This window comes from Panicum hallii, chromosome 8 (genome assembly GCF_002211085.1).
Source record: "Panicum hallii strain FIL2 chromosome 8, PHallii_v3.1, whole genome shotgun sequence".
NCBI lineage: Eukaryota > Viridiplantae > Streptophyta > Magnoliopsida > Poales > Poaceae > Panicum > Panicum hallii.
The window spans coordinates 867,119-891,970 of NC_038049.1; the positions used below are offsets into that span (position 1 = coordinate 867,119).

Consider the following 24,852-nt stretch of genomic DNA (forward strand, 5'->3'; position numbering starts at 1 on the left):
AACCAACATCAAACCCTAACGCAATGCAAACCACCACACAGAACGTAGGGTACTGCGCCTTCAGCTGCCCAAACCTATCTAAACGTTTATATTTGTTGTACCTTCGAGTTCCTGATCTCGGCGATACCCCACCTAAAATCTACCACCTCGGAGTATCCCTCGATGGGCTTGACGGTAAAATACCGACAAATTAGTTTTCAAAACAGCATAGGATATCTTATATTTGGATACAAATTTGGATCCTTTACGGAGGGGGGCAGTTCCCTTGGCGCATCCATTATCGTTGCTCAAGTCGTTAATTGGGAGTGTGTTGACGTGCATGTCATTATATCCCTCCAAGCAGGCTGGCCTGGACATGCAGTAGAGTTGCTAGGAAAGCAATCACTTGGTGGATTGATAATTACCCGTGCAAGAGTGCGTTAAAGCCCAAGATGCCGCGCAATATATGATATAACTTTTTTTTGGTTCCCTCTGGACTCTGGTTGGGTGGGCGAAGTGGAGATCCTGAGATGTCAGCGTCAGTTCTGCTAATGCTAGCCGCATCAAAATAGCAGTCAGAAACAGGAGGCTTTACTAAGGTGTACGTGAATGGCTAGCTAGCCAGGCAAAACCAAGACTCGACTCCCTGTTCCATCTCTTGCTTGGTCTTGAGAAAAAGCATGTCCTGACATAGAACAATTTGGATATATAGAAACATTTTTCAGATCCTTCACTTGATTGGTTGATCTCATCGGTCGACTAAAAATGCCAATTCACACTATGCATCGTGGCCTCGTCAGAAAAAAAAGGAGATTTGTTTTGTCATTTTGTGGCAACCACCTTACATTCCAACCGCTCTATGCTACTAATAATATTATCTCTCTAGTCTATGCAGATATTCTCATGAGCAACTCGCAAGTGCCAAATATGAGCAACATGGTGGTGATTAGTATTTTCTCCCATTTAACAATTGTACAAATGAACCTCCTTGTTTATTTTATATCTTTATAGTACATCATGTGCCAATACACACATATGCATATACGAAAATTTGGACGTGTACGTTACAGCATTTTTGTACAATAATGGAGGTACGGTCCTGATCTCTTAGTAATTTGTGTGTATGAATCGCCTCCAAGTTTACATGCATGTCTTTATTAATTAGCTAGGTTTCTTCCATCTGTAGCATATATATAGTATGTGGTAAGGTATTACGTACGACAGCAACTATATCCCAACTGATCGAGCAAATGCCTGCCTGCTGGCATGCATGAAGAGACCTGGACTCGTGAATTGTATTAACTAAGAAGCTAGCTAGAGAATCATCTCGCCAATCTTTATTATTTTGCCCAGATGCATGTATACGCATTGTGTTTATAGCACTAGTGGTATCTTTCCAATGCCCAGTAGTAAGAAACAACCAAGGTTTGTTGCGTCGTCTCAATGTTACAAGAGTAACTAATAATCACTCACCAAAGTCCAGACACCGCAAAATCTAACCTACCTTTATTTGCTAACAATGGTGGCAAGAAGATTAGGTTGAAGAGGTTGATTAGTATCAAATTTACATCCATCAAGCAGGCCATCAATACTTCAATATATTGTAGTATGCCTCTAAGAGAGTGAAAAGTGTTCCAATTTTACCTATAAAAGCAGCAGTACGTATATATTTTACGACCTTATCTGCCTCGTAGGTATGTTAATCGGACAAACATTCCAAAACAGAGTTTATATTAGTAGTAGCTAATGCTAGTCACTAATTATGAACGCGCTTTTGCATGGTGACGTCTGACCCCATCATTGTCTAGATTATGGTCTCCATCGTTTAATTAGTATGGTAAGCAGCCTAGCTAGGTAGCCTAATGGTGGGTGGATTTGGTGTTCATTCATATGAAGGAAGGAGGACACGAAGGTGTTAACGTGATACATAACCTGCAAGTTGCAAATTTGATTAGCTGGTTCTGCAGGTTGATCATCCATCTATCACTCGACATCAAACTTTACTTGAGAACTATGCATGTGTCCAACTGTCGAATGCGTAGAAATTCTTCGGAGCATCGTCTTAAAACAGCTAAGCATCAGCGTGTGAGAGATTTGAAGCTCAGATCAGGCTCATAGGTATGCAAGTTGATTAGCCGGTGTCTCGGTGATGCGTCAAGGGGACGGATCGGACGACGGGGCCGGCGGTGCGCGGCGATCGAGGACTGCCGGACGGCGCTGCATAGAAGCGGCCTCGCCAGTGCCGGCACTCATCTTCGCACCTTTCGTCTTCCTTGCGCATCTGTGAGCGCGTAGGTTCAGACGTTCAGTGGCCAGTGCCATCGAGCGAACAGACTGATGCGCTGCTGCTTGTGTGGTCGACGTGCGTGCTGCGGCGGATGCCGGATCGACTCTGCGTTGGGCGGCGATCCAACGGCTGTAAGAGGCCCAGGGGTCCAGCGCCATTGACGGCAGCCACGCCGTTATGACCTCCGCCGCCAGCAGCTTTCCTGGGACCAAGACACCGTGATACACGTGTTCCATTCCAGACCGCAAGGAGACGCCATCGCTCCGCTTCATTATCGCCGTCGGCGCTCCAGGCCGCCAGCAAGTGATCCGCGCGCGGCTGGCACCCGAACCGAGCACGGCATTAGGTGAGAATGAACCTGGAGATCTTGCCGGGGAGCAGCGCTAGCTACAACGCCCAGGCGCAGTGGACCAGGCCGCACGCACGGTTCTCCGTGGCGGCGGGATCGTGAGTTCAACGGTGGCGCCCGGCCGGCGACCGCGCCATGTCCGTGTTCAGCTCCTGCCGCGCCGCAACCAGCCGGAACTGGGTATATTATGGGCTTTGGGCTGTATTCCTAGCGCTGGCCACATCTGAACTCGACTTTTCCTTTTACCAACAGCAAACAGACGAGCAAGCTGGGTTCAACCTAGCTATTTGGGCTCCGAAACTGGGCTAAAGCAGAACTTTGGTTCCATTATTGACGTCTTTCCGGTCTGAAATTCGACGAAACTAGCTTCAAGCTTCTTCATCAGGCTATACAGAGGGATCACATTGTTTATATTATTTTTCCTCTAGAGAAAGAAATCCACAAAGTAAAGTCTGGTCTGGCCTGACAGAGCTGCTTTCCTAGGGTGAGCTGCATCTGCATGCCTGACAGACAAACAGAGTATCTTGTAAGTACTAGTTTGGTGACTTGATTTGTGTGTGTTTAACTTTAATCCTGCAAGCTGAATGAGTAACCTCACGTGCGTTACAGATACTAGCAATAGTACGCTTTGTTTTTTAATTAATTTAATACATTGGAGCAGGTTTAATTTGGTTCTTTAGCTAGCGCACCTGAATGGAACACCAAACTCATATAGTTGTTGTATATTAGTATACGACAGCAAGTTAGGCCGCCGACTCTGACAGTACAATACTTGTCTTGTACAGAGTCAAAGTCAGACACAGCCAGCCGCCGAGTCTGACACTTAACGGCGCACAAACCAAATCCATAGTGGAAAGCCGTCCACAGAAATCTAAATGTCTGATGAAAGAAGGAATGCAGAAACTTTTTCTGCAGTAGCTAGTTACACCAACCATACCATATTCATCTTTCTGCAAATAGAATCCCTGAATTAATCCTCTACATATATTGTTTTTTCAGATTAGTCAGAGCACAAAAATTTGAGGAAACCCCAGAGCCCAATCTCAGACCCAAATTGAGATTGGAGTCACCGAAAGAAGAAGAACACGAAATGAGTAATCAAAGCATACTACGTTTGCAGTTGCATCATCAAACCAAACCGTTACATTTGGATGCCGATGGAATTGATCAGCAATTCAGTTGTACACTTCTGTGAGACGAGAAGATTAGTGAATGAGGAAGTCACGGAGAGCAACTAAGGATGGATGGATCAGGAGGGCTGTGTGCAGTTGCTGCTGCCGCCGCATCCGCAGGTTTGGGGCGTGAAGGCGCAGGTGCCGAAGGGCTTCCCCGGGAGGTTGCAGTCGATGGAGTAGCAGCAGCTCGTGTCCACGCAGCTGCTCGCGTTCGACGTCGAGCAGCACCGGCACCCCTCGCACACCTCGAACGGCTCGTACCCCACCGCCTCCGTCGCCGCCGCCGCCGGCAGCGCCACCGACCGCGGCCGGTACACCACGCTCCGCACGGGGATGACGTACTCCTCCGACGACTGTCGTTTCTCCTCGCCCAAGTTGCTGGCTCCTGCCCACCAGGGGATGGATCACAAACTGAATCAAGAGCATGATCCGATGATAGCGAACATGCATGGAATCCATCGATGAATGGACGGCGAGCGACATATAGATGGCTAATTATATTGATCTACCATACTACGTACCTTGAGCTTGCAGGGAGGTGATGAAGAGGAGGGCGAGGGAGAGGATGGTGAAGCCGGTGAGGGAGATGACACGACGGAGATGATGAGCCATGGTCTGTGGTTTTCGGTTTGGTGAGAATGGAAGGAGGAGGAAGACACTAGTGCCTTGTCTCGCTTAAAACAAGGACTGAAAATGACTGGGCTTGTACGTGCAGAATACGGAGAGCAATATATACATGGACCATAGACTTTGCCCTGTTTCTGTTTGAATCCACTCAAATTGTGAAAAGGCTGATCAACTCGTAGTTTTTTTTATTATTATTATAAGCTCATTGGTAAATGTTGGACCAAAAAGCTGGCCTGTGTTTAGATCGACTAAAAGACCACAATGCAAAAACTAGTAAAAGTTTTAGAGAGGCAGCTTGTGAGATTGTAAAAGCTTGTGGCCGTCTCATTCAGAGTGTTTTAAGGGGCCCATTGATCCGCTAGGCAAACAAAGATTTGGATGGTGCCTGCTTTCAGCACCAAATTAAAAACTAGAGTGCTCCATGAAACTTCTGGAACTCCAAGATAATCCAAAAATGGCATAAATTTTATCAACAAGGGGCCGAGTCGAAACAGTTAATCGATCACTCTTTTTGGAAAATTGGAAAGAGAGGGGTTTTTGTGTTGAAGAAAGTTGTGTGGCCGGCCATCTATCGAACAGATAGATATTGTGCTTGTGCGTGCCAGTTAATGAAAGCGATTGACATTTCTCTGCCAGTAGTAAAGGGAGAATATAGTGCTCGTCTTTGTATGCCGCGCGCATCTCGATCACCAGGCAAACATGGACATCATCAATCAAACTATAAAGATTTTATTATGTTACCAGAACATTCGCGTTGCTACATGTCAGCAATGATATAGTGGCAATTGCATTGGCACCCGCCCGGCTGCTATCCGATAGTCAAACGCCCAAAACCACCAAAGCTTTCGACGTCTGCAACTGCAGCTGCGTCATCATTCCATTTCATTTGGATGCACACCGTACTTACCATTTGATCACAATTTCTTTTCTTTTCTTCTAAAAAAAATATTTGATCAGAATTCAGAATAGGAGATGAGATGGCAACATAGTGGTATAAAAGATTAATCCTTGATTATGGAAGGTTATTTGTGACTAAAACATTGAAAAACAATATGCATGCCCGTACTATAGTGGTGGTTTCACCAGAAAGTTATAGAGGAGAAGATACTCGACACACAGAAGGTTCTTAAGCTCTCCGCAGTGATGGCCCAAAAAAGATTCTGAGCTTGCCAAGATGCATACATGCATCCATTCTTAAGCTCTTGCCATTTTCCTTGGAAATGACCGCCCACCAATTAAAAGCGCCATTCGGAGTAGAGCACTGATCGACTAGCTAGCTGTTGCAGCTACCAACATTATTTTCCAGCCATCCTATGAGTCAGATTAGATACATGAATGACTCAAATGGTGACACTTGTTCGGTTGCTGCGGTTCCATCTGCTTTTGTGTTTTCCGTGAACAAACTTTTGGATCAGATGATAGATATGCTCCCCCTTCACTGCCAACCCCGGGAAATAAAGCAAACACGCACTTTGTTTCCTAATGTAAGGATTAACATGTGGCCTTCTTCTCCACCTCACACGCGACACTATGTAATGCGAGTGATGATGGCGACGGTGACCATGGCTCGAGGGCACTAATAAGAGTTATTATGTGATTATGATAGCATATATGTATGTACTGACTGGAAATGATATTTTTACTGAGCAATTTTGATCTGGGTTCTCAAACCAGCTATTATTTTGCATATCACTATTGAGATGTTAGGCGGATCCTCATGCTGATTTTTTTTTGTTGCTGTTGCCACTCATACTCAGGGGCAGGCAATTATTAGCGTCCAGGGTGATGTGATGAGGTTTTCTTAGTCACTGAAGTAACAAAAAAGAAGAAGATAAGGATCTATTATGACGTTTTAACCAAGCCAATCGATTACGACGTTTTAACCAAGCTCTGGTATAAATTTTCAGTACATTCAGACTACAGAGCACACTATCACAAAATCACGCGCAAGAGTTCAAAATGTGATTATGGTACTTACTTTACAGTGAGCGAAAATGACACCCAGAAGCAGAGCATTTTTGCTCTGAATTTTGAAGCCAGCTCCAAGCCTCCAATTACGCATGATCATATCAGACAACTCCGTGAAAGTTGAGCGTTAGGACGAGTCGGTAGCGATTATGGTCATTCTGAAGGTTATTTTATCAGCAAAACTGTCAGATGCAGATGATTATTAGTGTCCGGCCGGGATCATCATGTGATGGAGCAGATTATCATAGTGCCTTTACAGTCAGAATTCAGAAACCTGCGTTGTGGACGGCAGACACTAGTCGGGTCATCGAGACAGATCATCGCCTGAGCAGGAAGCCAAGCTGCAGGAGACCAAAACAGCAGCAATGTCAGACCATCTTACGCAATCGCAAAGCGCGCCGTCATTGGAGTGGAATTTCAGACGACAAAGCTAGCATGACTCAAGGCAAGAGCATCGTTCATCAAGGATATCTGGAGATGGAAGAGAAAATCTGTGGTACTTGATGTCGCCGTGATGCCAAGTTTTTTTTTTTTTGGAGTTTTAGGGACAAAGCCCCCGTCTCGAGCAAAAGCAGAAGGCCCGTTTCGAGCGGTTCAGTACATCAAAACAGGGTGTTCACCACGCCTGAACACAGGAGACCAACTGGCCTACATCAAAACCCTGTCAGCTCGCACAAGACAGATAGAAAAAACTCCATTACAGATTTTCTATAGCTGGTAGAAACCAAGCAGTCGCCAGCGCCGTCGGCCTGGGATTATGGGGATGCACGGCGCCGCCGGGGCTCACCGCACCGGAGATAGCGGAGGAATCCTTGGTTGGGCGCGCAGCGGAACGACGCCACGACGGCGAGGGCCAAATCCACAACGGGCTGGGCCTCCACAAAGTAAGTGGTGGTGGGCAGAGGCGATTGGGCCGTATCTCGGCCCAGATAGCGCACCTGGTCAGCTTTAGATCCAACGGTTGGAATAACCCCAGCCTGGACGGTAAATGAAATAATCCATCAGCGAAATCCCCCCTCTCCTCTATCCACTGCAACTCACGCGTGCTGCAGCTGCAGGCCTTTGTCCATGCATGCAGTCAATCAGTGGACAGTAACAGTACAAGTTACTCGCGAGAGAACAAGCAGGCAGGAGCCCACAGGCCCAGCAAAGCAACCATTTGTCAGACCCCAACGTGTCACCAACCCACGTTCGGTTCATCAGTCACGGTTGCTATCGCCGACAAAAGACAGTCCATGTTCACTCACTTCAACAAAACAACAAAACTCGGCCGCATTACAGGGGCATTCGGATGCGCATACAGGAGCATCAGCAGCTCACAGTTTATCAGGCTAACATTCATACTGCACCACACAGTTCTGAAACCTGAAGATCTCACTCAGCCGAAAATGGTGTCAACTCAACGGCGCATATGCAGGGGGAAAATAGGCTGGAGACACTGGCCAAGTGATGCAAATGCTTCTAGCCTAGCCCAAGTAATCGCCTCTGGTAATCCGTCACCAATGTTGCACATGATGCTTCCTAGGCTACGTTAGCAAAACATCAAACATGATGGGTAAAACTCTGGATCTGTTGCCTTTGTGAAGGAGGCTTGGAATCTCAAATCATCTAGGCAACAATCTTCATCCACCTTCCTACGGCTAGTTGCAACTTACTCCCCATTGACAAAGCTTTTACCCTCGTAGTACTTCTTCTCACTGGCTTCCTTCTTCTCGTTCCGCTTCTGCAAAAAGCAAAAAATGAATGTAAACCACACCAGATCCATGGACCAGAATAACTGAACCACAACAACCAGAAATTAAAGGACACATTGTCAAACGTAATATAAGGGGGTAGTTCATTGGTCCCAGGGAAACAGTCAGTATTTAATGTACTCATGCAAGAAGCTTCACTCGAGCGAAACCGCATCAGCTTTTAAAATCAGTAAACAATCGCTCCCATATGCGCATCATTGATATGAACAGGATAAAATCAAATAACATGTATGTAACTGAGAATATGTACTGTACTGATGTCTACATGCTGCATACAAAAGGCCCATAGCCATTTGATCACGTTAGTTACCTGGTAAGCTTCATGGTTAGCAACAATCCTCCTTATAATAGTACTTGTAGTGATATCCAAAGGGCTCTCCAGCCTATGGTAAATACCCATAGCCATCGGAACAGCATATGGATTTGAATCCTCCTGATACATACAGAATTGACAATTATTTTGCGCTAAAATGTGCATGTTCAAATAAAAGCACAACTTGATTACCTTCGCATAGTCCATATTCTCAGCAATTGTACCATGAACAACCAACGAAATATTGAATGTGGTAATCTGCACCCAAAATTACAGCAGGTTGTCATTTACATGGCCTTGGTCAATACTCTTATCATACATAAGAGGGCTCAACTGTTGACCTTCAAAATCATGTAAATGGTATGTGCCATCTACAGTTCTACTTGGTGATTTGATGCAAGCAATTTGGACTTTAGACAAACTGAGGACACTGATCACTTGTATTCTGGACTTCTGGTGCACAAGCTCTTAACATATGTCTGGGCCAGTTAAGCTAAGCTCAAGCCTAGTTTGCATAGGGCTAAGATTTTAGATGCAAAGACATGCACAAGTTTTCCTTTCGTTAATTTAGCCATGCTCATGATGCTAGTCCATATATAAGAGCAAGTCAGCCTTATTTGTGTCAACACCATGCAGTGTGGATGTGTGGGCTTTCCAATGGGATAAACACTATGTTAAAGATCTTACAGTGAATGCACTGTTTGTTGTCTTGAGGGTACCACGTACAAACAACCACAAACAGATGCATCATGCATTCTATGCAAAAGTGAGGTGATGCCATCGCTGAAAACTCACCATGTCTTTTGAAACATCCCATGGAGCACCAATGATCACCTCATCAACATAACGACAAGCCAAAACACTCAAACTTCTTTCATGGAGATTCATGATTGGGCGATGTCGTCCTCGCGTTGAACTGAAAAGTATGGTAAACAGTAACAGAAAGGTAGGTTGAATGTCATGCTAAGGGAATCGTTTTGGCGTCATGCATCAAAAGAAATGCATCGACAACAAACACAGTCTACTGCAGACCTGAATTAGAATTGACTTGAGCACTGTAACTTGTAAAGAATCAATTGAGGAGAATGAAGATGAAACCATCATATTACCTTATGGTCTGATCTGTATGAATGCCCACAAGCAAAAAGTCTCCAAGTTCGCGAGCAAGACGCAATATCTACATGGAAGAAACTATAAGTACAAGACTGTCTGAATCAATATGTTTTGGAGGGTTAAATCAGGTTGCTCCCATGAAAAAACAAATGGCAAAACAAAAGTATAAGCTGACTTATTAGCTGATGTTATGGTTTTCTCCTCTTTCTTTCTTTTCCTCCTTTCCTGTGGGTGGGCGTGAGGAAGGAAATTCAGGTTTACCTCAACATGTCCAGCATGGAACAGATCAAATGCACCATCTATGTAAACTATCCGAGAATCTGGACCTGGACCCTGCATCGGGAAAGTCTACAGTCAGCAGAAAGAATAAATGGCCATATTCCAAATTCATGCCTAGAATTTAGGACCAATAGTTGTACCAAGTAAACTAAATCAATCATTTCCAGCTCCCAAGAAATGGAAGTATACATGGCCAGTGAACAGTTTTTAAATGCATTTAATGAACAGTCGGTCTCCCAACCATCTGGAATTTTCTGACAGTTCAAGGACTTATCCACGGTTATACTTCCAGAATACACCGACACCATGGACAAGATAAGGTCTCCAACAAGCAATTCTAATCATCAGTTCTTGTAATAACAATAATTTGTTAGTAACAAGTACAAAAAAAAGTGATATTAATTTATCAGCAGATTATTCAAAAACCAAAAGTCATACCCTGCTATTTGAGAACTGAACTATTCGCCTAGATGTGGGAAGGAAATGAGATACTCTAGTTCCACTTCCAGATCCACCATCATCAACTTTCTGACCATGTCCACTACTGAACTGCCTTTGCAGCGAAGAGTGATTGTGGGCATCAGAAGATCTCTCTCTAACACAAAGAAGCATCCGTCCTATCATGATCCATGAAGCAATACTTAATCAACATGAGAATATACCTTTCCATCACCACAAAAAGTTTATTCAACAGAAATGGTCTATTAATTGGTCCCAAAAAGTAGAAAACAATTAGAGTTTCGCACCATTCTGGACCAGAAATGGGCATAACAGAAGACTTATGGTACATGGAGTCATGGAGAACAAGAACAATAGCGGACTGCTCATCGCTTAAACATTTGTTAGTACGACACTGGGTTAACATGCTTTTGTAAAGGACAAGTCAGCTGAGGAAATTTTTTGAACACATAAACATAAGTTCAATACCCATTGCAACATCAAAGGGTAGTTGTGAGATTCAATCAACAACAACCAGCAGCAGAAAACTAGAACTAGATATTCTCTATTTCAGGCTTCAATAAAATCATCTAGCGAAGAAAACTTAAACATAAACAACTGAATAGAAAAGGTAATCTTTCGAGAGAGAGAGAGAAATAGAAAAAGGTAAAGCGGAATTAGTACCAACAATGTCTGTTGTTGACACTCCCTCGGTTCTTTTAATCTGCTTATATCGGCCAGCCTTTTTGGCAAGGGCATATGCATCAGTACCATCTGGTAGCAAACAAGGATCATCACCGTGGATAATGTAATCTATGTTGTAATCATTGAATAGCTTGTTCATGAATTCTTCGGTTATGGCATAAGGTGCATCTGGAATGATATCATCCACCCATTTCACAGCACGGACCATTATCATTCTGTATGTTACCAAAAATATTCGAAGAAAGATCAGAAACTTTTATGAAATATATAGGAACAAGGGAGCAACGTACTTGCTACTCATACCTGCTGACACATCCAAAGAATCAGAAACATAACACCAGAAAGGCATAAATCTCCATACAGCCAGGTCACGAATAAAGGAAGAACACAGTAAAAAATTGAGATAAAATAAAAATGATCATTTGATGGTGTCAAAGCTACCATAAGATCACATGATTGTTCCCACTTTGTGGTGATCGATCCATGACAATTTTTGAATCTACAATAAAGCAAAGTTGTTCTTTTTTTTGGAATAGACTGCACAGTAACTCTTATACTGCTGAAATTCCCAAACAGAACTGAACTGCTGAAATTGAGGTTGTGAACAGGCAAGTAAAGAAAAAAAACTCTACTTTAGAAACCTGTGTCACGCAGCCGTATGCTAGAATTACACGAGGCATGACATGACATCAAGATGAAAATAGATGAGAGGTTTGGAGGGCACCTCTCGTGGAGCGGCGTAACGGGCGGCCCTTTGTTGGCCTTGATCTCTTCGTCGCTGATGACGCCGACGATGAGCTCGTCCCCGAGGGCGCGCGCCTGGCGCAGCGCGTTGCAGTGTCCGTAGTGCATCATGTCGAAGCAGCCGTCCATGTAGACGCGCACGGGGCGGCGGCGGCGGCGGCGGAGCCGGCGCCGGACCGCGTCGAGTGGCGGCAGGGACGGGACGGACACGGGCCCCGCGATGTGGAGCGCGAGCACGGAGGCGCCCAGCACGATGCCGCCGATGACGCACGCCGCCAGCGTGCGGGCGCTGCAGCCGGTGCTGGTGGCCGCCTCCATGGAGACGGACGGAGGAGATGGAGAGGACAAGGGAGGAGTGGCGTAGTGCGGTTTGTGTTTGTGATTGTGGTGTGAGAGTGGGGGTGGGATCTAGGGTTAGGGATGACGAGGGTGTGCGGGTGGCGGGGCTATCGCCATGGAGGGTGAGGGGAGGAGCGCGGTGGTGGTGCCGGCGTGGCGAGGCGGAGGACGAATGTTCTTGTGCCTCCGGGGAAAGAGGACTATGCCATGTGGGGCCTGGGTGTCAGTTGAGGCGAGCAAGACAAAGGAGACATGACCCCACGTGTCATTGATTGTGACAAAAGTCTTGAATGGATGCTGCTGATACTCGACAGATGCGTCGTGTCTATCTACCACCAAGGAGATGCGAAACCAAAACGATGTCGTGTGACAGAAAGGAGGTTCGAGAGATTGTGACGTTTTGGATATGTTCAACACATGCCTAGGTTTCCTCATCTCATCTCATCTCATTACACCAGACCTGGGGCATCAAATTTGAAGAAAAATGGTGCATTTGTTACCCTGTGTTTGATTTCAAATAATGCGTGGCTGAAATGTACACGTGCCATCGTTTTCGATCAAGGTAGAAAACTATGTTAACACCCAACAGATAAAACCCAACACAGTGGTCAAATTAAAGCTTCTTTTCCTTCAGGAACAGATGCCTACAGGTATTTGCCGGCTCGGCAAGATTGACTGCTTCCTGCTATGCGTCTGCTAGCACTTGTCACCACAGATACCAGAGACTTCTCAGGTCACCACCTGCAATTGAGTAGCTGCTCAAAGCAACAAAAAGTCAGCAAGATGTTAGGAGCCGTGAAATCCAGGCAACATGTCCATGGTTCTTACCTCAACGAACTCGGTTTCATTTTCACTATAACTAACAGCGTTTCCTTTTCATCTATTTATAGCGTTTCCTTTTCAGTATGGTGGCAGCAGCAATGGAGCATACTCCAGGCAAAGCTTTTAAAACAGCACCATACTGGTCGGACCTTCTACAGCAACCTGAATCTACAACATGTGGGTGCCAGTAGGCACCACCATATCAGTGATACAGGGGAGGTTGCTATATCGCCAGTCTCTCCAACTGTCGGTTTAGCTACAGCTGTTGAAGCCACATCTCTGCTTCAAGTTTGGTCAGTTCACTCAAATCACTGCCTTGTTTAGAAGACAACAAAATTTCGATTTACTTCATAAAACATTCATTGGGAATATCATATCAGTACAATCAAAGAAAGAAATTGGTAAAAGATCTATGCACAAAGGGGAACACTAAATATACTCCATATGTGTGTTGTGGACTGTGGTGGTGAAACAATGGATAACTCACCCCGCCTGCCACTGTGTTACAAGGGATCAATCGTAGCGTGATATAGCAACCTCCCTTTCCCTGTAACAATGATGACTTACTCAGCACAGGAACAATGATGAGAGCAGAAACCATGTAAGCGACAGGAGTAGCACAAGATGCAGAGCAAGCAGTTAATTACTCAGCACAGGAACAATGATGAGATTAGAAACCATGTAGCCTGAAAGACAGCGCTGGTTTTGGCATGGCAGTCGCGGTACGGCTCGGACATCTCCAGAACCTCGTCGTCGTCGTCGTCTCCCAAGGGCTCCAAGGTCGATCACCTCCTGCTTCAACTTCTTCCTGACCAGCTTCGCATTCCTCTCCTTGGCGGCCCCGGACGGCTGGGCCTCCAAGCTCACCACCATTGCCTCGTCGTTCCTCTTCAGGTCCTGACCACCCCACTGCGTCGCAGTCGTCTCGAGCCTCTTCTTCAGGTCACGCTCACCGCCCTCCATCGCTCTGGATAACAGATGTCTGCGGCGATGACAGAACAAGGGAACGGAGGGGAGCACCGAATAAATAAATATATTGCCTCGCGCCTACAACCGGCACCGCATCGGATCCAAATGACCCGTCGACCGGCGGCAGGGCAGAGTCGGAACGGACACGGATCTCCTACAACAACCTGAATTTACAACATTCATACAAGTAAGCATCAGAATATCGGTGAAACAGAGTCACCGATCCCTCCCAATGTCAGTCAAGCTAGAAGCTACAACTAAAGTGCCATCTCGGCCTGAAGTTTCGTCAGTTCACTCAATTCACTGCGCTGCTTAGAAGATGATGTTGCTTTCGCTAATGGTTCCACAGGCGCAGATATCCTCGCTGGTGGTGCAGGCAACTCTTCATCGAGTTCTTCCTCCTCCAGATCTTCCAGCTCTGCTTCTAGCTCATCCTGTTTTAAGAAATTATTAAACAGAATGATTTCCACGTATTTTGAAAAAATGTTTGCTCATGTAATGGCTTGATCCTGTTTTGAGCATGTGCACCTTTTACTAGGTAAGAGAATCAGTACCTCGTCAAAATCAGCAGAAGCACCGACTGGTGTTGCAAGTGCCTCTTGTATCTGCCTCATATTTTCTGTCTGTTCGTTTGACTCATCAATGGCGTTCTCAATATCATCGATGTTCCTGCACAAGAATTACCATAGCCAGTACACCCATGCACCAGTTATTTACAACATTTTGATATATACATAGCCTACATGAGACCAAGTAATAATACAAGAATTCGGTTAACTTCAGAATGTGCACAAACTTCATAACAAAAGGCCCTGAGCCCATGACCTAGCTTGGACAGAACTATTAAATCAATAATATTTTCACTGTATCACGAGAGATGTAGAAAATGGCAGCCTTTTCAGATGTGGTGTACTACTGCTTAATTAGCCATTTTAGTGAGAATAAGAGGGAAAATGGAATCTTACAGTGATTGCTGAATAGCTTTGACAGCAGATGATCCAGAGCGCAAAGCATCAACAGTATCGGTAGTTGCCTTTGCACTTTCAAGCATTATAATCTACAAAGTTAAATTCCTGTCAGTCTATTTCAACCTCTTAGAAGCTCTGAGATGTACTACCAAGATTCGAAGTTGAAATTGTATACGCTTAAATTTTCATTACCTGGTCATGAACTCGCAATTGAAAATTTGATAGCTGTTCAATTTGTGTCTCGTACAGCTTCTTTTTCTTTAGACACTGAATTGCAGCTGCAACAGACAACAAGTAATTTAAATATATATGTCAAGAGTTACAAAAAATATAGAGCATCACAAGTTCAAGAATAAATTTTTTTTCCACTTTAGCAATTAACTCGTAGTCTGGGAACAGTGTCTAGACATGCGAGCTCTTGAAAATTTGGCAAGCAAACAAATTTGCAAGTTTGACAATTATGTATGATAAATTCTCACAAGATTGTAACAAAATGTAAGACTGACAGATGTGTTTTCTCCAAAGTAATGCTTTCTTACCATTCTTGTTCTTCGATTTTGTATAATCCTTAGCCTTTCCGATTTCAGCAGAACACTTTTTCTGAAGGAAACGCTCTTTCTTCTCCAGCATTTCTAGAGTCTACCCACATGAACAGTAAAAAATACACCGTTGTTAAAGGTAAATCTAAGGTAGCAAGTTAATACCTTGGCACACAAACATAATTTGCTGATGTGTTAACAATCACTTACGGTGCGTATTGAGGGGCATGATCGCAAAACAGATACATCCATAGTGTCAATATCAAATACTAAGTCCTCAAACTTGACAAGTGCTGAACAAATTTTGAATAGAATTGAAAATAAAGCTGACCATCTAGAATCTAACTGATTATATTCTTCTGTACACATTCAACCTGAAGGTCAACATTAGGACAGGCTGGCAGCTTTTGCCAAGAAGGACTTCTTCTTCTATTTTATTTTTCAAACGTGAGGATTTCTAATCTTCTATTATTTTCTTTCACTACATCTTCTGAAATCCATTGAGTTCAGAAATCCCACGTGTTTAAATTACATCATTCTACTGAAGATGGGATAGATGGATAAGCTTGTTTCATGACACACGAACTCCATGAACTGCGCCCTCCAATCCAGTCGTATGTTGCCAACAAAAGAAGTTACAGTACTGGCATATGCTTAAGAAAGGGAGCAACGATGGAGGCACCATTCTAAGAAAAAAAAAATTATTTACATATTTTGCAGGTGATCAGTTTCCATTTCTAGAACTTTTCTGGATTAGAACATATTAAACCTCCATGAACTGCAACTCCCCTAATCCAGACCTATCTTGCCAACCAAAGACGTTTCTAGGAATCCTACATACTATTGAAGGAACACAAGCACAGCAAGAGTAAAGATCAAGAACAGGGAAGGCAAGCAAAGAATTCGGTGTGATGGGGATGACAAACCTCATGGAGCCGATCCAACGTGGGTATCGCAGAGGAGGCTGCCTCCTTCTTCTTCTTGCTCTTAGTCTTTGGCAACAGTTTCTTCAGCATCTTCTTGTCAGTCCTTGCTGATTGTCAGTCTTGTATGATGATGGCCTGTGTATGAAGGAATAGTAGGGTGATGAATTGGAGATGGCCTCTCAAGGGTGAAGGGGAAAGTGAGGGAAGAGGTTCTCAGAATAGATTCCTTGAGAATAGTAGGAAGAATATGTAGGGGCAACCATTTGTAATGAAAGACAGAGAAGTACCTCTCTGCTCATGTAAAAGAAGAAAGGAAATTTCAATCATGTCGCTATCTTAAGAATGGAAGGTGACAATTCTATCAGCCGCGGAAGATATCTACTTACGACAGAAACAACAGAATCAGCATATGGAAGAAATATGTAGCAGGTATGTTGGATTAGGTGGGTCTTGCAACCTATCTATAATTTGGCATGTTGCTGCTGTCAGCATCTATATGGTTAGCGAACAACTGTGAATCCCCTACATCATACCACTTGATGCTTCTTACATGAGACAGAACAAGTAGTTGAGCTGCCATGCATTTGCTGTCATCTTTGTTTTGCCTTTGGAGTGAGTAAATAGATTAATTGCACATTGCAAAATTCGGATATACCTAAAAAGTGCAGAATAAAGGGCAGGGGTATTCTTAACCCATGCCATCATTCAGAAAGCATCCAACTTTTGCGAAAGGGCTTGCAATGGGAAGCTAATTTCAGTTCCCCCTTTTTCCCTTCAACTGCAAAAGATGGGATTTCGAATCTACAGTCTATAGATGTCCCTTCGTTTCTAGAGTGCTTCAACTTCAAGAGCGCAAAGGGACCTGGTCAGAATCATGAGCGTGTACTAGAGGTCTACTAGACTGGAATCGGTTCCTCTGTAGCACGGGTCACTGGAAATTCACATGCTTAAATGCAGAATAGTATTCCCTACTGACCTGACCAACAGAAGCTGCAAATCCAGAATCTCCAGCCGAGTCAAATCCCCGCAAGATGCAAGTGCGAGGCTGCGCCAACATATGCAGGGAGGGGCAAAGAGAAAGAGGACTCACCACCTAGCCGAGCAGCTGCACGCCCGCGCCAGCCTCTCTACCAGATCCAGCGGCCGGCCGGCCCCCGCGTTGGGCGACCAGCACTTGCCTTGCCTGCCTGGGAGCGGAGTGGCGCAGAAGCTGGCCGCAGTGGAGCTAGAACAGTCGACGTCGAGGCGTCGAGCCGGTGGGCGGTGGCGCTGGCTGAAGCCTTCCTGCCGCCTGCGGAGAACTGCTGCTGGCTTGAAACGGGCAAGAATGCGAGCAAGCAAACCGCATCTCGTGGACTGGATCGGCAAATTTTCAGTATTGTAGTATACAGGATTTTTTTAATAAAAGGTTAAAAAATTAAATTCGAAAAATGGTGCCGATTTGGAAAATTTCCAAAAAGAGGTACCTCCCGTCCGACCAACGGACGGGAGGCGTGGGGCCGGACACCTCTCGCCCATCCAACGGGCGGGAGGTGCCAAATCTTTTTCTATTTTCTTATTCGCGAAGAGGCCCCTAACGCGGCCGCTGGGGGTTCCCCTCGAGCCCCCAGCTGCCCCCTAAATTCCCATTTTATTCAGCAAAAATCAAGAAAAAAAAGAAAGGGACTAAATTCCCATTTTATTCAGCAAAAATCAGGAAAAAAAAGAAAGGGAGGAGGGAAGATAGGAGAGGAAGCGGCGAAGCCCTGTTCACACGTCGGTTTAGAGGTATAATTACTTAAAAATAACTATAATCTAGGAAATATTTCTTAGGTTAGTTATATTTTGAATAGTTTTTAGTATAATTTATATTCTGAATAGTTTAGAATCTGGAAAATATAATTTAGGAATCGCTGAAACTTAGGGTCGTTGTGTATTAATATGTAGTATAACTAGTTTATTAATAATTGATAGATATGTCTTTCGAGAATGGTACTTTTAGTATATATTACGGAGAAGGAAATATAATTTATGTGCCGAATGGGGTATATTTAAGTGAATTCAACTGTGCGGTCAGAGGGATTACCAGACCGCACGAGAGGATATTTGAATCCCTATGCAACTGGTTAATGAGCGGATTAAGGATTAATCAGGAGATACACACTGTGAGTGTTCAGTGAGTCATAAATCGTACCGCTCACGCTTTGATCTGGGAGCTGATGCCACTTACAAGCAACGATGACTGGTTAAATTATCTGCAAAATGCAAATCATTAGCAATGGCCACTGGTACTCCTTGTCAGTGTGTACCAGAAGACTTTGATAAACATCGAAGCTGTTGCGGAGGATGAAGATGTTGATGAAGAAGTTAAGGAGCCAAATATTGAGGCAGGTGGCACCGCAGCACCTCAATACGTGGCTGATGAGGGGAGAATATACCCTGTATTATTGAACAGCTGCGAGACGAAGATCGTGAGTTGGATGAAGCAATGAATGCCTATTCATCTAATGATGACGAGGATGTGCCTGAAGAATGGGTGAGCAGCGACTTCAGTCATCTTGTCATAGATGAGGGACCCAGCGTACCTTGAGATTGCAGGGAGAACGAAGTTGTTTAGGGTACGAGGTACCAGTTAATTGATGAGGTGAAAGAAGCTATTAAGTGTTGGTCCCTCTCTTATGTGAGAGTTCAAAACAGTCGAGTTCAAAACGTTGTTTGACCGTGGAGTAGGTGTACCGGAGGCACAGTATAAAGAGAGTTTTCGTCGGATTCATGACAACTTGACGCGAGCGTTACATGCACTGATGTGTTGCAGCAGAGACGACGTGGGTCCTCCAGTTCATCTCATGCGTCCGCCCACGTGTACACAACTGGACCATCGACCTCTGCAGCACCGCACATAGCGTCCAGCGGTACTGCCGCCAGTTCGAGCTGTAAGTCCTTTATAATTGCCATTTCGATCAACTTTGATTTACCCGACTAATTTCGTTTATTTTTACAGTGATGCACTCGATGGCAATGAGGTCTCCTCCTGTAAGAGTGGAGCCTTAGACGTTTGGCGTCTATGCTCCAGGAACGTCTCTCCCGCCGGGTTCGACGCCAGCTGTTCCGTATTCTCAGGGCTTTACTCAACATGCGTGGTCGATGGAAGATCCTGCACACGGTGGTCTGTTCTGTGTGCCGGACTGGGACGGCGGCTGCGTCAGTTTGTCGGAGTTGGAGGGCGGCGGCGCCGGGTCAGACATCATTGGTCCCTCCCAAACCTATGACGCTCCACCTCTACAGACCCAGGATGACCCGTTCACGCCAGCGCCTCCTCCGCCTCGTCCTTAGCATGCTCCAGATGCACTCACATACTCGGAGGGGCACATATGCCGACGGCCTAAGACTAGGGGGGAACAAGAGAGCGCGAGGACCGGGACAGACGGAATAGATACTCCTGATTCGGTGGACTCTGTATATTTAAACTATTTTTTGTATCATACTATTTTATGTTTAATAGCTTGATGTATCGTACTATCGTAATATTTAGATTCTATGTTGCAAAACGTTATCGTTTAACCATTTTCATACGAGTTTTAGATACCGTAATCTTCTTCGTAAAATTGAACTAAAATTTTATATATATACAAAAGAGTATGGCGAATAAATCTTGTATTTGAAAAATATGAATTTTAAATAGTTTGTAAAATATAAATTTGAACAAAAAATAAGAATGTTGGGCACCTCCCGCCCGTGGGGCGGGCAGGATGCCTTTGCCGCCGCGAGAGGGACCTCTTCGCGAATAAGAAAACCCTCGGGAGGGGCCTAGAAAAAGATTTGGCACCTCCCGCCCGTTGGATGGGCGGGAGGTGTCCGGCCCCGCGCCTCCCGCCCGTTGATCGGGCGGGAGGTACTATTTTTTGAAATTTTCCAAATCGGCACCTTTTTTCGAATTTAATTTTTTTAACCCCTTTTTTAAAAAAATCCGTAGTATACATGCATAGACAAGGCCCGTCATCCTTTCCGTCCAAATCCTCCATGGGCCGGCCTTGATACATGAAGAAGGGACGAGCAAAAAACTTGCAGCCCATATGTGTACTCAAAAGAAATTAGTAGAAGATCGATGCAGCTAAGTATGTTGGAGTGGGATAAAAAAAAGTATGTTGGAGTGGGATATTACACGTCTATTGGATCAGGAAAACATTAAGAATTTAGTTTTGCTCAAAAAATTTAAGAATTTAGCGACTTACACAGTAAAGCCAAATCGGTTAACACGAACTGAGTAGCAGATTCCAGTAGGTCAACTGCAGATTCTTGTGTAGCTCTGCTCCGTAATAAGCTTCAGCAGCAACACACAAGACGCAGGAGGTACAAATGGATGGAGCTGGCAGACAAGCTGAGCGATGACCGATGATGGTGGCATGGACGGGACGGGATCGCATCCTTCGGCTCTTCTCCTAGCTCAAACATGAACTCAAATCAAAGATGCCGTTGAACCGGCCGGCCGGCCGTTGACAAGTTCGATCAGAAATTCAGAATGGTGTCACTTATACGTTGGAATTTGGAACCGACGACCAGGAAGCGCTCGGCCGGAGCCGGAGCCGCAGCGGCAAATCCCGCAGGGCCGGCGGGCTGATTTGCCGGAGTCCGATCCGTCGACGAACCCGAAGGTTTCCAATCCATGGTCGGGGCGGTGGATCGGGACAAGTCCATGCCTCCGTCTCTCTCGCCGTCTCGTCTCATTGCTTCTCTTCATCCGAGTGCGGGCGCGGAGCCTGGGGACGGCGAAACGATGCTCCTGCCGGCGGGGCGAGATGCAGAGGCGGGCCGAGCACGAGGCGGTGGGTTCAGGGAGCTCGGAGCCGGACATGGCGTCGGCAATGTTATTTGCAGAAAACACCCTAAATCGGATCGCGATCTAACTATTTCCACAAAACCCTTTTACATTTTCATTTACCCCCCTAAATCGGATCGCGATTACTAATCGCGATCCAATTCAGGGGGTTATGTGTAAATGCGATCCACCTTATTTGCAAAAGAACCCCTCCTGCGGTCCTGCCTCCCAATAGCCTTTCCCGCCCGGCTCCGGCGCCGGCTGCCTCGCCCGGATGTCCGCAACGGGCTTGTGCTACTCCTCCGGATCTCCGCTCATCCCCGTCGCCCGCCGGATCCCCTGCCGCGTCCCTTCCTCCTTGTCCTCTCCTCCGCCACTGCCACGCCCAGCCGACATCCACGTTCTCGCGGCGCCGAGTCTCCACGCTGGCCGCGGCCGGCATCCAGCGCCGTCCTCGAAGCTACTGCAGGTTGCCGGCCGGTCGCCGCACCATTCGTCATTGTCATCGCCAAGCCGCCGGCTGTTCATGGCTGTGTTTGCTCCAATCCAACCGCAAAATTGGGGAGCTATACTGACATACTGTGGCGATTGCAATTTGCAGTTGTGTTCCGCTCATTTTCTTCAATTCGGACTGTGGAAGGGATGATGAGTCCATGATCCACAAGGGCAGGTAGCAGGAATGTGTGCCCAGCTTAGAATAAGCACGCATTCTCAGGGGGATGGAACGGAGTGATCCGTCGTGGACAAAATGTTGTTCGTAATAATATGCTCATGTCAGATGGTGCCCAGATTCCCGTTTATAGAATCAACTGGTGGGTGCTATGCTATGTGATGGCGCCCAGATCAGCTTCCAAGAGCAAAGGATGCTGAAACTGAAGCGGTTTAACCTGGAAGTGCAGATGGAGGAGTTCCCTGCTACTCAGAGGAGCTGTCGCCTGATGACAACTGAAGCCAAGGACCTTCATTTACAACTAAGAAGCAGAGGAGGTGTCCATTTTATCTTCTCGTTTTGCAGAGATGGTTGTGTCCCGGGAAAACTCTGTTTCATGTTGTGCGTACATGGCGCATCAGTACTAGAAAAAAGGCTGATGGTAATCGGCTCTGTAAGACTGTTTTTTTTCCTAAAGCAATGCAATGAGCTAGAAATGAACTTGAAAAGCTTGGTTTTTAATTCGAGAACTTGATGTTGTCTAAATCCTAAAACTGGAATTACAAGCACCATTGCCCAGTACAAAAATGACCTTTACTTTGGAATTTTGAGGTGGAATCCTGCCTGTTATTTTGTGTCAGTAGTAGTGCAAGGTAAGCTGGGAGAAAGAAAAGGAAAAAGCCCCCATCGCACCACACCACCAGTATGAAAGAAGAAAATTTGCACGAAAAGTTTCCGAGTTACAAACATTTCTGTCGAATTCAGTCAGCACAAGAAGGTTCTGCAAGCCGTAGCTGGCAGCTTACTACATGACAGCAAAGCAGTCAACTGCAGTTTTTTTTCTTTTGCGAGGTAATCAACTGCAGTTACCAATGGTTACATTTGATAGTAATACACTCGGGGCCGTTTGGATCCTCTCATTGGAGTAATACACTCGGGGCCGTTTGGATCCTCTTATTTTAGAGTCATTTTGGAGAAGTTAAAATCTACTTAATAAACTAAGCTATTTGACTTATAATTTGATATCCTGCCACTTTTCAAAGTTTAGATATGAGCATATCCTATGGGAGATGGAAATTGATTTTATACACCACAGTACACCACCAAACTATGTTTCTATTCCGTAACTTAGCACGCTCTTTGGCTCACTCCTCTATAATAGAAATACACGTAAATATCTCCCTCGTATAGCTAATAATAGTATACAAATATATTCCATATATAATCATATTAGCTTAATAGATTTATATCTAAACTATGATTATTAGAATGGAATTCAGTTCCAAGGTTCCAAACAGGGCCTCGTATAAAATTAGCTGTTCCCTGTGGTCATACATAATAGCTCGAGGAAAATGGGAAAAAAATAAATGGAATTAACCTGAAGATGGTATTCATTGTTATGAATGTTTTTGTCAGTATACTACACAGTATATGGCCTGACATTAGCAAGAATCACAAATAAAGCGACACTTGTTGCAGAAATGAAACGACCATCTATCAAAATAAAATCTCATGTATAAATAAAGTAATTACATAAATAACACAAGGAACTATAAACATGTATATATACATAATTGCAGGACCAACACAAGACGAGAATGAGTGCAGAAAGAAAGTACGTAATAAGCTTGAGCAGCAACACATACACGAGACGCAGCAGGTAAGGTACATGGAGACTAGTTGTTAGTTATCTTCCTCGTCGTCGGTGACCTCCGTGTGGTCGTCCGCGTAGCCCTTGGTACGGAACTGCTTGAGGAGGGCCTGCTGGTACTCCAAGACCTTGTCAGAAATATCCTTTTCTTCAGCATAAAAATCGCGGAATTTCTGAGAACGTTTGCCCAGCTCCTCTTCAGGGAAGCCATCCAAGGACTTGTGGGGATAGAGTATCATGAAATCGATGAGCCTCTGCGGCACTACACTCTTGACAACCTTCTTCATCTTCTTCTCAGGGCCCCCTGCCGGTTTCGGACGATTATTCCTCATGAGAGCCATCGCCTCCTCCTCCAGCTTCAGGATCTGGAACTTCTCCTCCTCCTCTTCTTGAGGTTACTGTAGGAGCAGAGAATGCGACTGAAGCAACAACAATTGTATTCATGTGCTTGATGTACATATATAGGGGTACAAGGACTGTGCGCCCAGGCATTGCGCCCAAGAACTGACAAACAAAACTAGCTACATGCACGGTTGACCAGCTACTTACAGGGACGATCAAGTCCAATCTGTTACATGCACATTCTGTTACTAACACCCCCCCCCCCCCCCCCCCGCGGCAGTATGTGCGTCATCGCCAGATCGTACACACAAACTGGAACGATAATCTTCAAACACTTTTGTGGACTGGCCCTTCATCATGATATCGGCAAATTGTTGATCTGTTGGAACATGTAGAACTCTAAACTGACCAAGAGCAACTCGTTCATGAACAAAGTGAATGTCCAGCTCAATGTGTTTTGTTCGCTTGTGATGAACCGGATTTGACGACATGTATACAGCCGAGACATTGTCACAGTACACGATTGTATCTTTGTTGATGCTGCAGCCAAGTTCAGATAGCAGCTGTCGTAACCAAACACACTCAGCAATTGCATGCGTAACTCCACGGTATTCAGCTTCGGCACTTGATCTTGAGACAGTGGGTTGCCGTTTGGATGACCATGAGACAAGAGAGTTGCCGAGGTAGACACAGAACCCTGAAGTTGATCTCCTTGTGTCAGGGCAACCCGCCCAATCGGCGTCCGAGTAAGCCTGAATATCAATGGTGGAGCTGGGCTGTAACTGAAGACCGAAATGGGATGTGCCACGAACATACCGCAGAGTGCGTTTCAGAAGTGCCAAATGTGATTGCCTCGGATCATGCATGTGTAAGCAGATTTGCTGAGCAGCATGAGCAAGATCAGGACGTGTCATCGTCAGATATTGAAGACCACCCGCTAAGCTGCGATACTCACTTGGATCAGAGATAGGAGCACTGTCATCAGCAGCAAGTTTGCCTGAAGCATCCATTGGAGTTGAAGCAGGTTTGCACTCTGTCATGTTAGCCCTCTCCAACACCTCCTCAGCGTATTTCTGCTGTGATAGAAAGAAACCAGAAGCTGATCGACACACCTCGATCCC

At 45.2% G+C, this 24,852-nt stretch overlaps 3 protein-coding genes across 4 annotated transcripts; all 3 read right to left on the bottom strand.

Annotated features, from left to right (window-relative positions):
- Positions 1 to 3,710: 3,710 nt before the first annotated feature.
- LOC112903152 lies at positions 3,711 to 4,477 on the bottom strand. Its single transcript, XM_025972366.1, has 2 exons — positions 4,312 to 4,477; positions 3,711 to 4,175 (listed from the first exon to the last, which is right to left on the bottom strand). The coding sequence occupies exons 1-2, from the start codon at positions 4,400 to 4,402 to the stop codon at positions 3,865 to 3,867; spliced, it is 402 nt and encodes a 133-aa protein (XP_025828151.1). The 5' UTR covers positions 4,403 to 4,477; the 3' UTR covers positions 3,711 to 3,864.
- Positions 4,478 to 7,598: 3,121 nt separating this feature from the next.
- LOC112903052 (ethanolamine-phosphate cytidylyltransferase-like) lies at positions 7,599 to 12,273 on the bottom strand. Its single transcript, XM_025972259.1, has 9 exons — positions 11,712 to 12,273; positions 10,967 to 11,202; positions 10,283 to 10,461; positions 9,827 to 9,898; positions 9,562 to 9,629; positions 9,248 to 9,368; positions 8,645 to 8,710; positions 8,450 to 8,572; positions 7,599 to 8,108 (listed from the first exon to the last, which is right to left on the bottom strand). The coding sequence occupies exons 1-9, from the start codon at positions 12,047 to 12,049 to the stop codon at positions 8,037 to 8,039; spliced, it is 1,275 nt and encodes a 424-aa protein (XP_025828044.1). The 5' UTR covers positions 12,050 to 12,273; the 3' UTR covers positions 7,599 to 8,036.
- A 1,631-nt stretch (positions 12,274 to 13,904) lies between these two features.
- On the bottom strand, positions 13,905 to 17,610 carry LOC112903388 (vacuolar protein sorting-associated protein 32 homolog 2-like). Of its 2 annotated transcripts, XM_025972644.1 has the most exons (7): positions 17,385 to 17,610; positions 16,295 to 16,429; positions 15,369 to 15,468; positions 15,022 to 15,107; positions 14,827 to 14,918; positions 14,416 to 14,530; positions 13,905 to 14,295 (listed from the first exon to the last, which is right to left on the bottom strand). In XM_025972644.1, exons 2-7 carry the CDS (start codon positions 16,382 to 16,384, stop codon positions 14,119 to 14,121), a joined length of 660 nt encoding a protein of 219 aa, XP_025828429.1. In that variant the 5' UTR covers positions 16,385 to 16,429; positions 17,385 to 17,610; the 3' UTR covers positions 13,905 to 14,118. The 2 variants fall into 2 exon arrangements, with proteins under 2 accessions (XP_025828429.1, XP_025828428.1); XM_025972643.1 differs by lacking the exon at positions 17,385 to 17,610 and having other exon boundaries at positions 16,295 to 16,514.
- Positions 17,611 to 24,852: the final 7,242 nt, after the last annotated feature.

Bases quoted from the DNA above. Each gene is read 5' to 3' on its own strand.
- LOC112903152 (XM_025972366.1), bottom strand. From the start codon at position 4,402: ATGGCTCATCATCTCCGTCGTGTCATCTCCCTCACCGGCTTCACCATC. The intron at 4,176-4,311 runs GTACGTAGTATG...CCTGGTGGGCAG, and splicing joins CACCTCCCTGCAAGCTCAAG to GAGCCAGCAACTTGGGCGAG.
- LOC112903388 (XM_025972644.1), bottom strand. From the start codon at position 16,384: ATGCTGAAGAAACTGTTGCCAAAGACTAAGAGCAAGAAGAAGAAGGAG. The intron at 14,919-15,021 runs GTAATGAAAATT...TTAACTTTGTAG, and splicing joins AATTGCGAGTTCATGACCAG to ATTATAATGCTTGAAAGTGC. The intron at 14,531-14,826 runs GTAAGATTCCAT...ATTCTTGTGCAG, and splicing joins AAAGCTATTCAGCAATCACT to GAACATCGATGATATTGAGA.
- LOC112903052 (XM_025972259.1), bottom strand. From the start codon at position 12,049: ATGGAGGCGGCCACCAGCACCGGCTGCAGCGCCCGCACGCTGGCGGCG. The intron at 9,630-9,826 runs GTAAACCTGAAT...TCTTCCATGTAG, and splicing joins TCCATGCTGGACATGTTGAG to ATATTGCGTCTTGCTCGCGA. The intron at 8,109-8,449 runs GTAACTAACGTG...TGCTTTTTGCAG, and splicing joins CTAACCATGAAGCTTACCAG to AAGCGGAACGAGAAGAAGGA.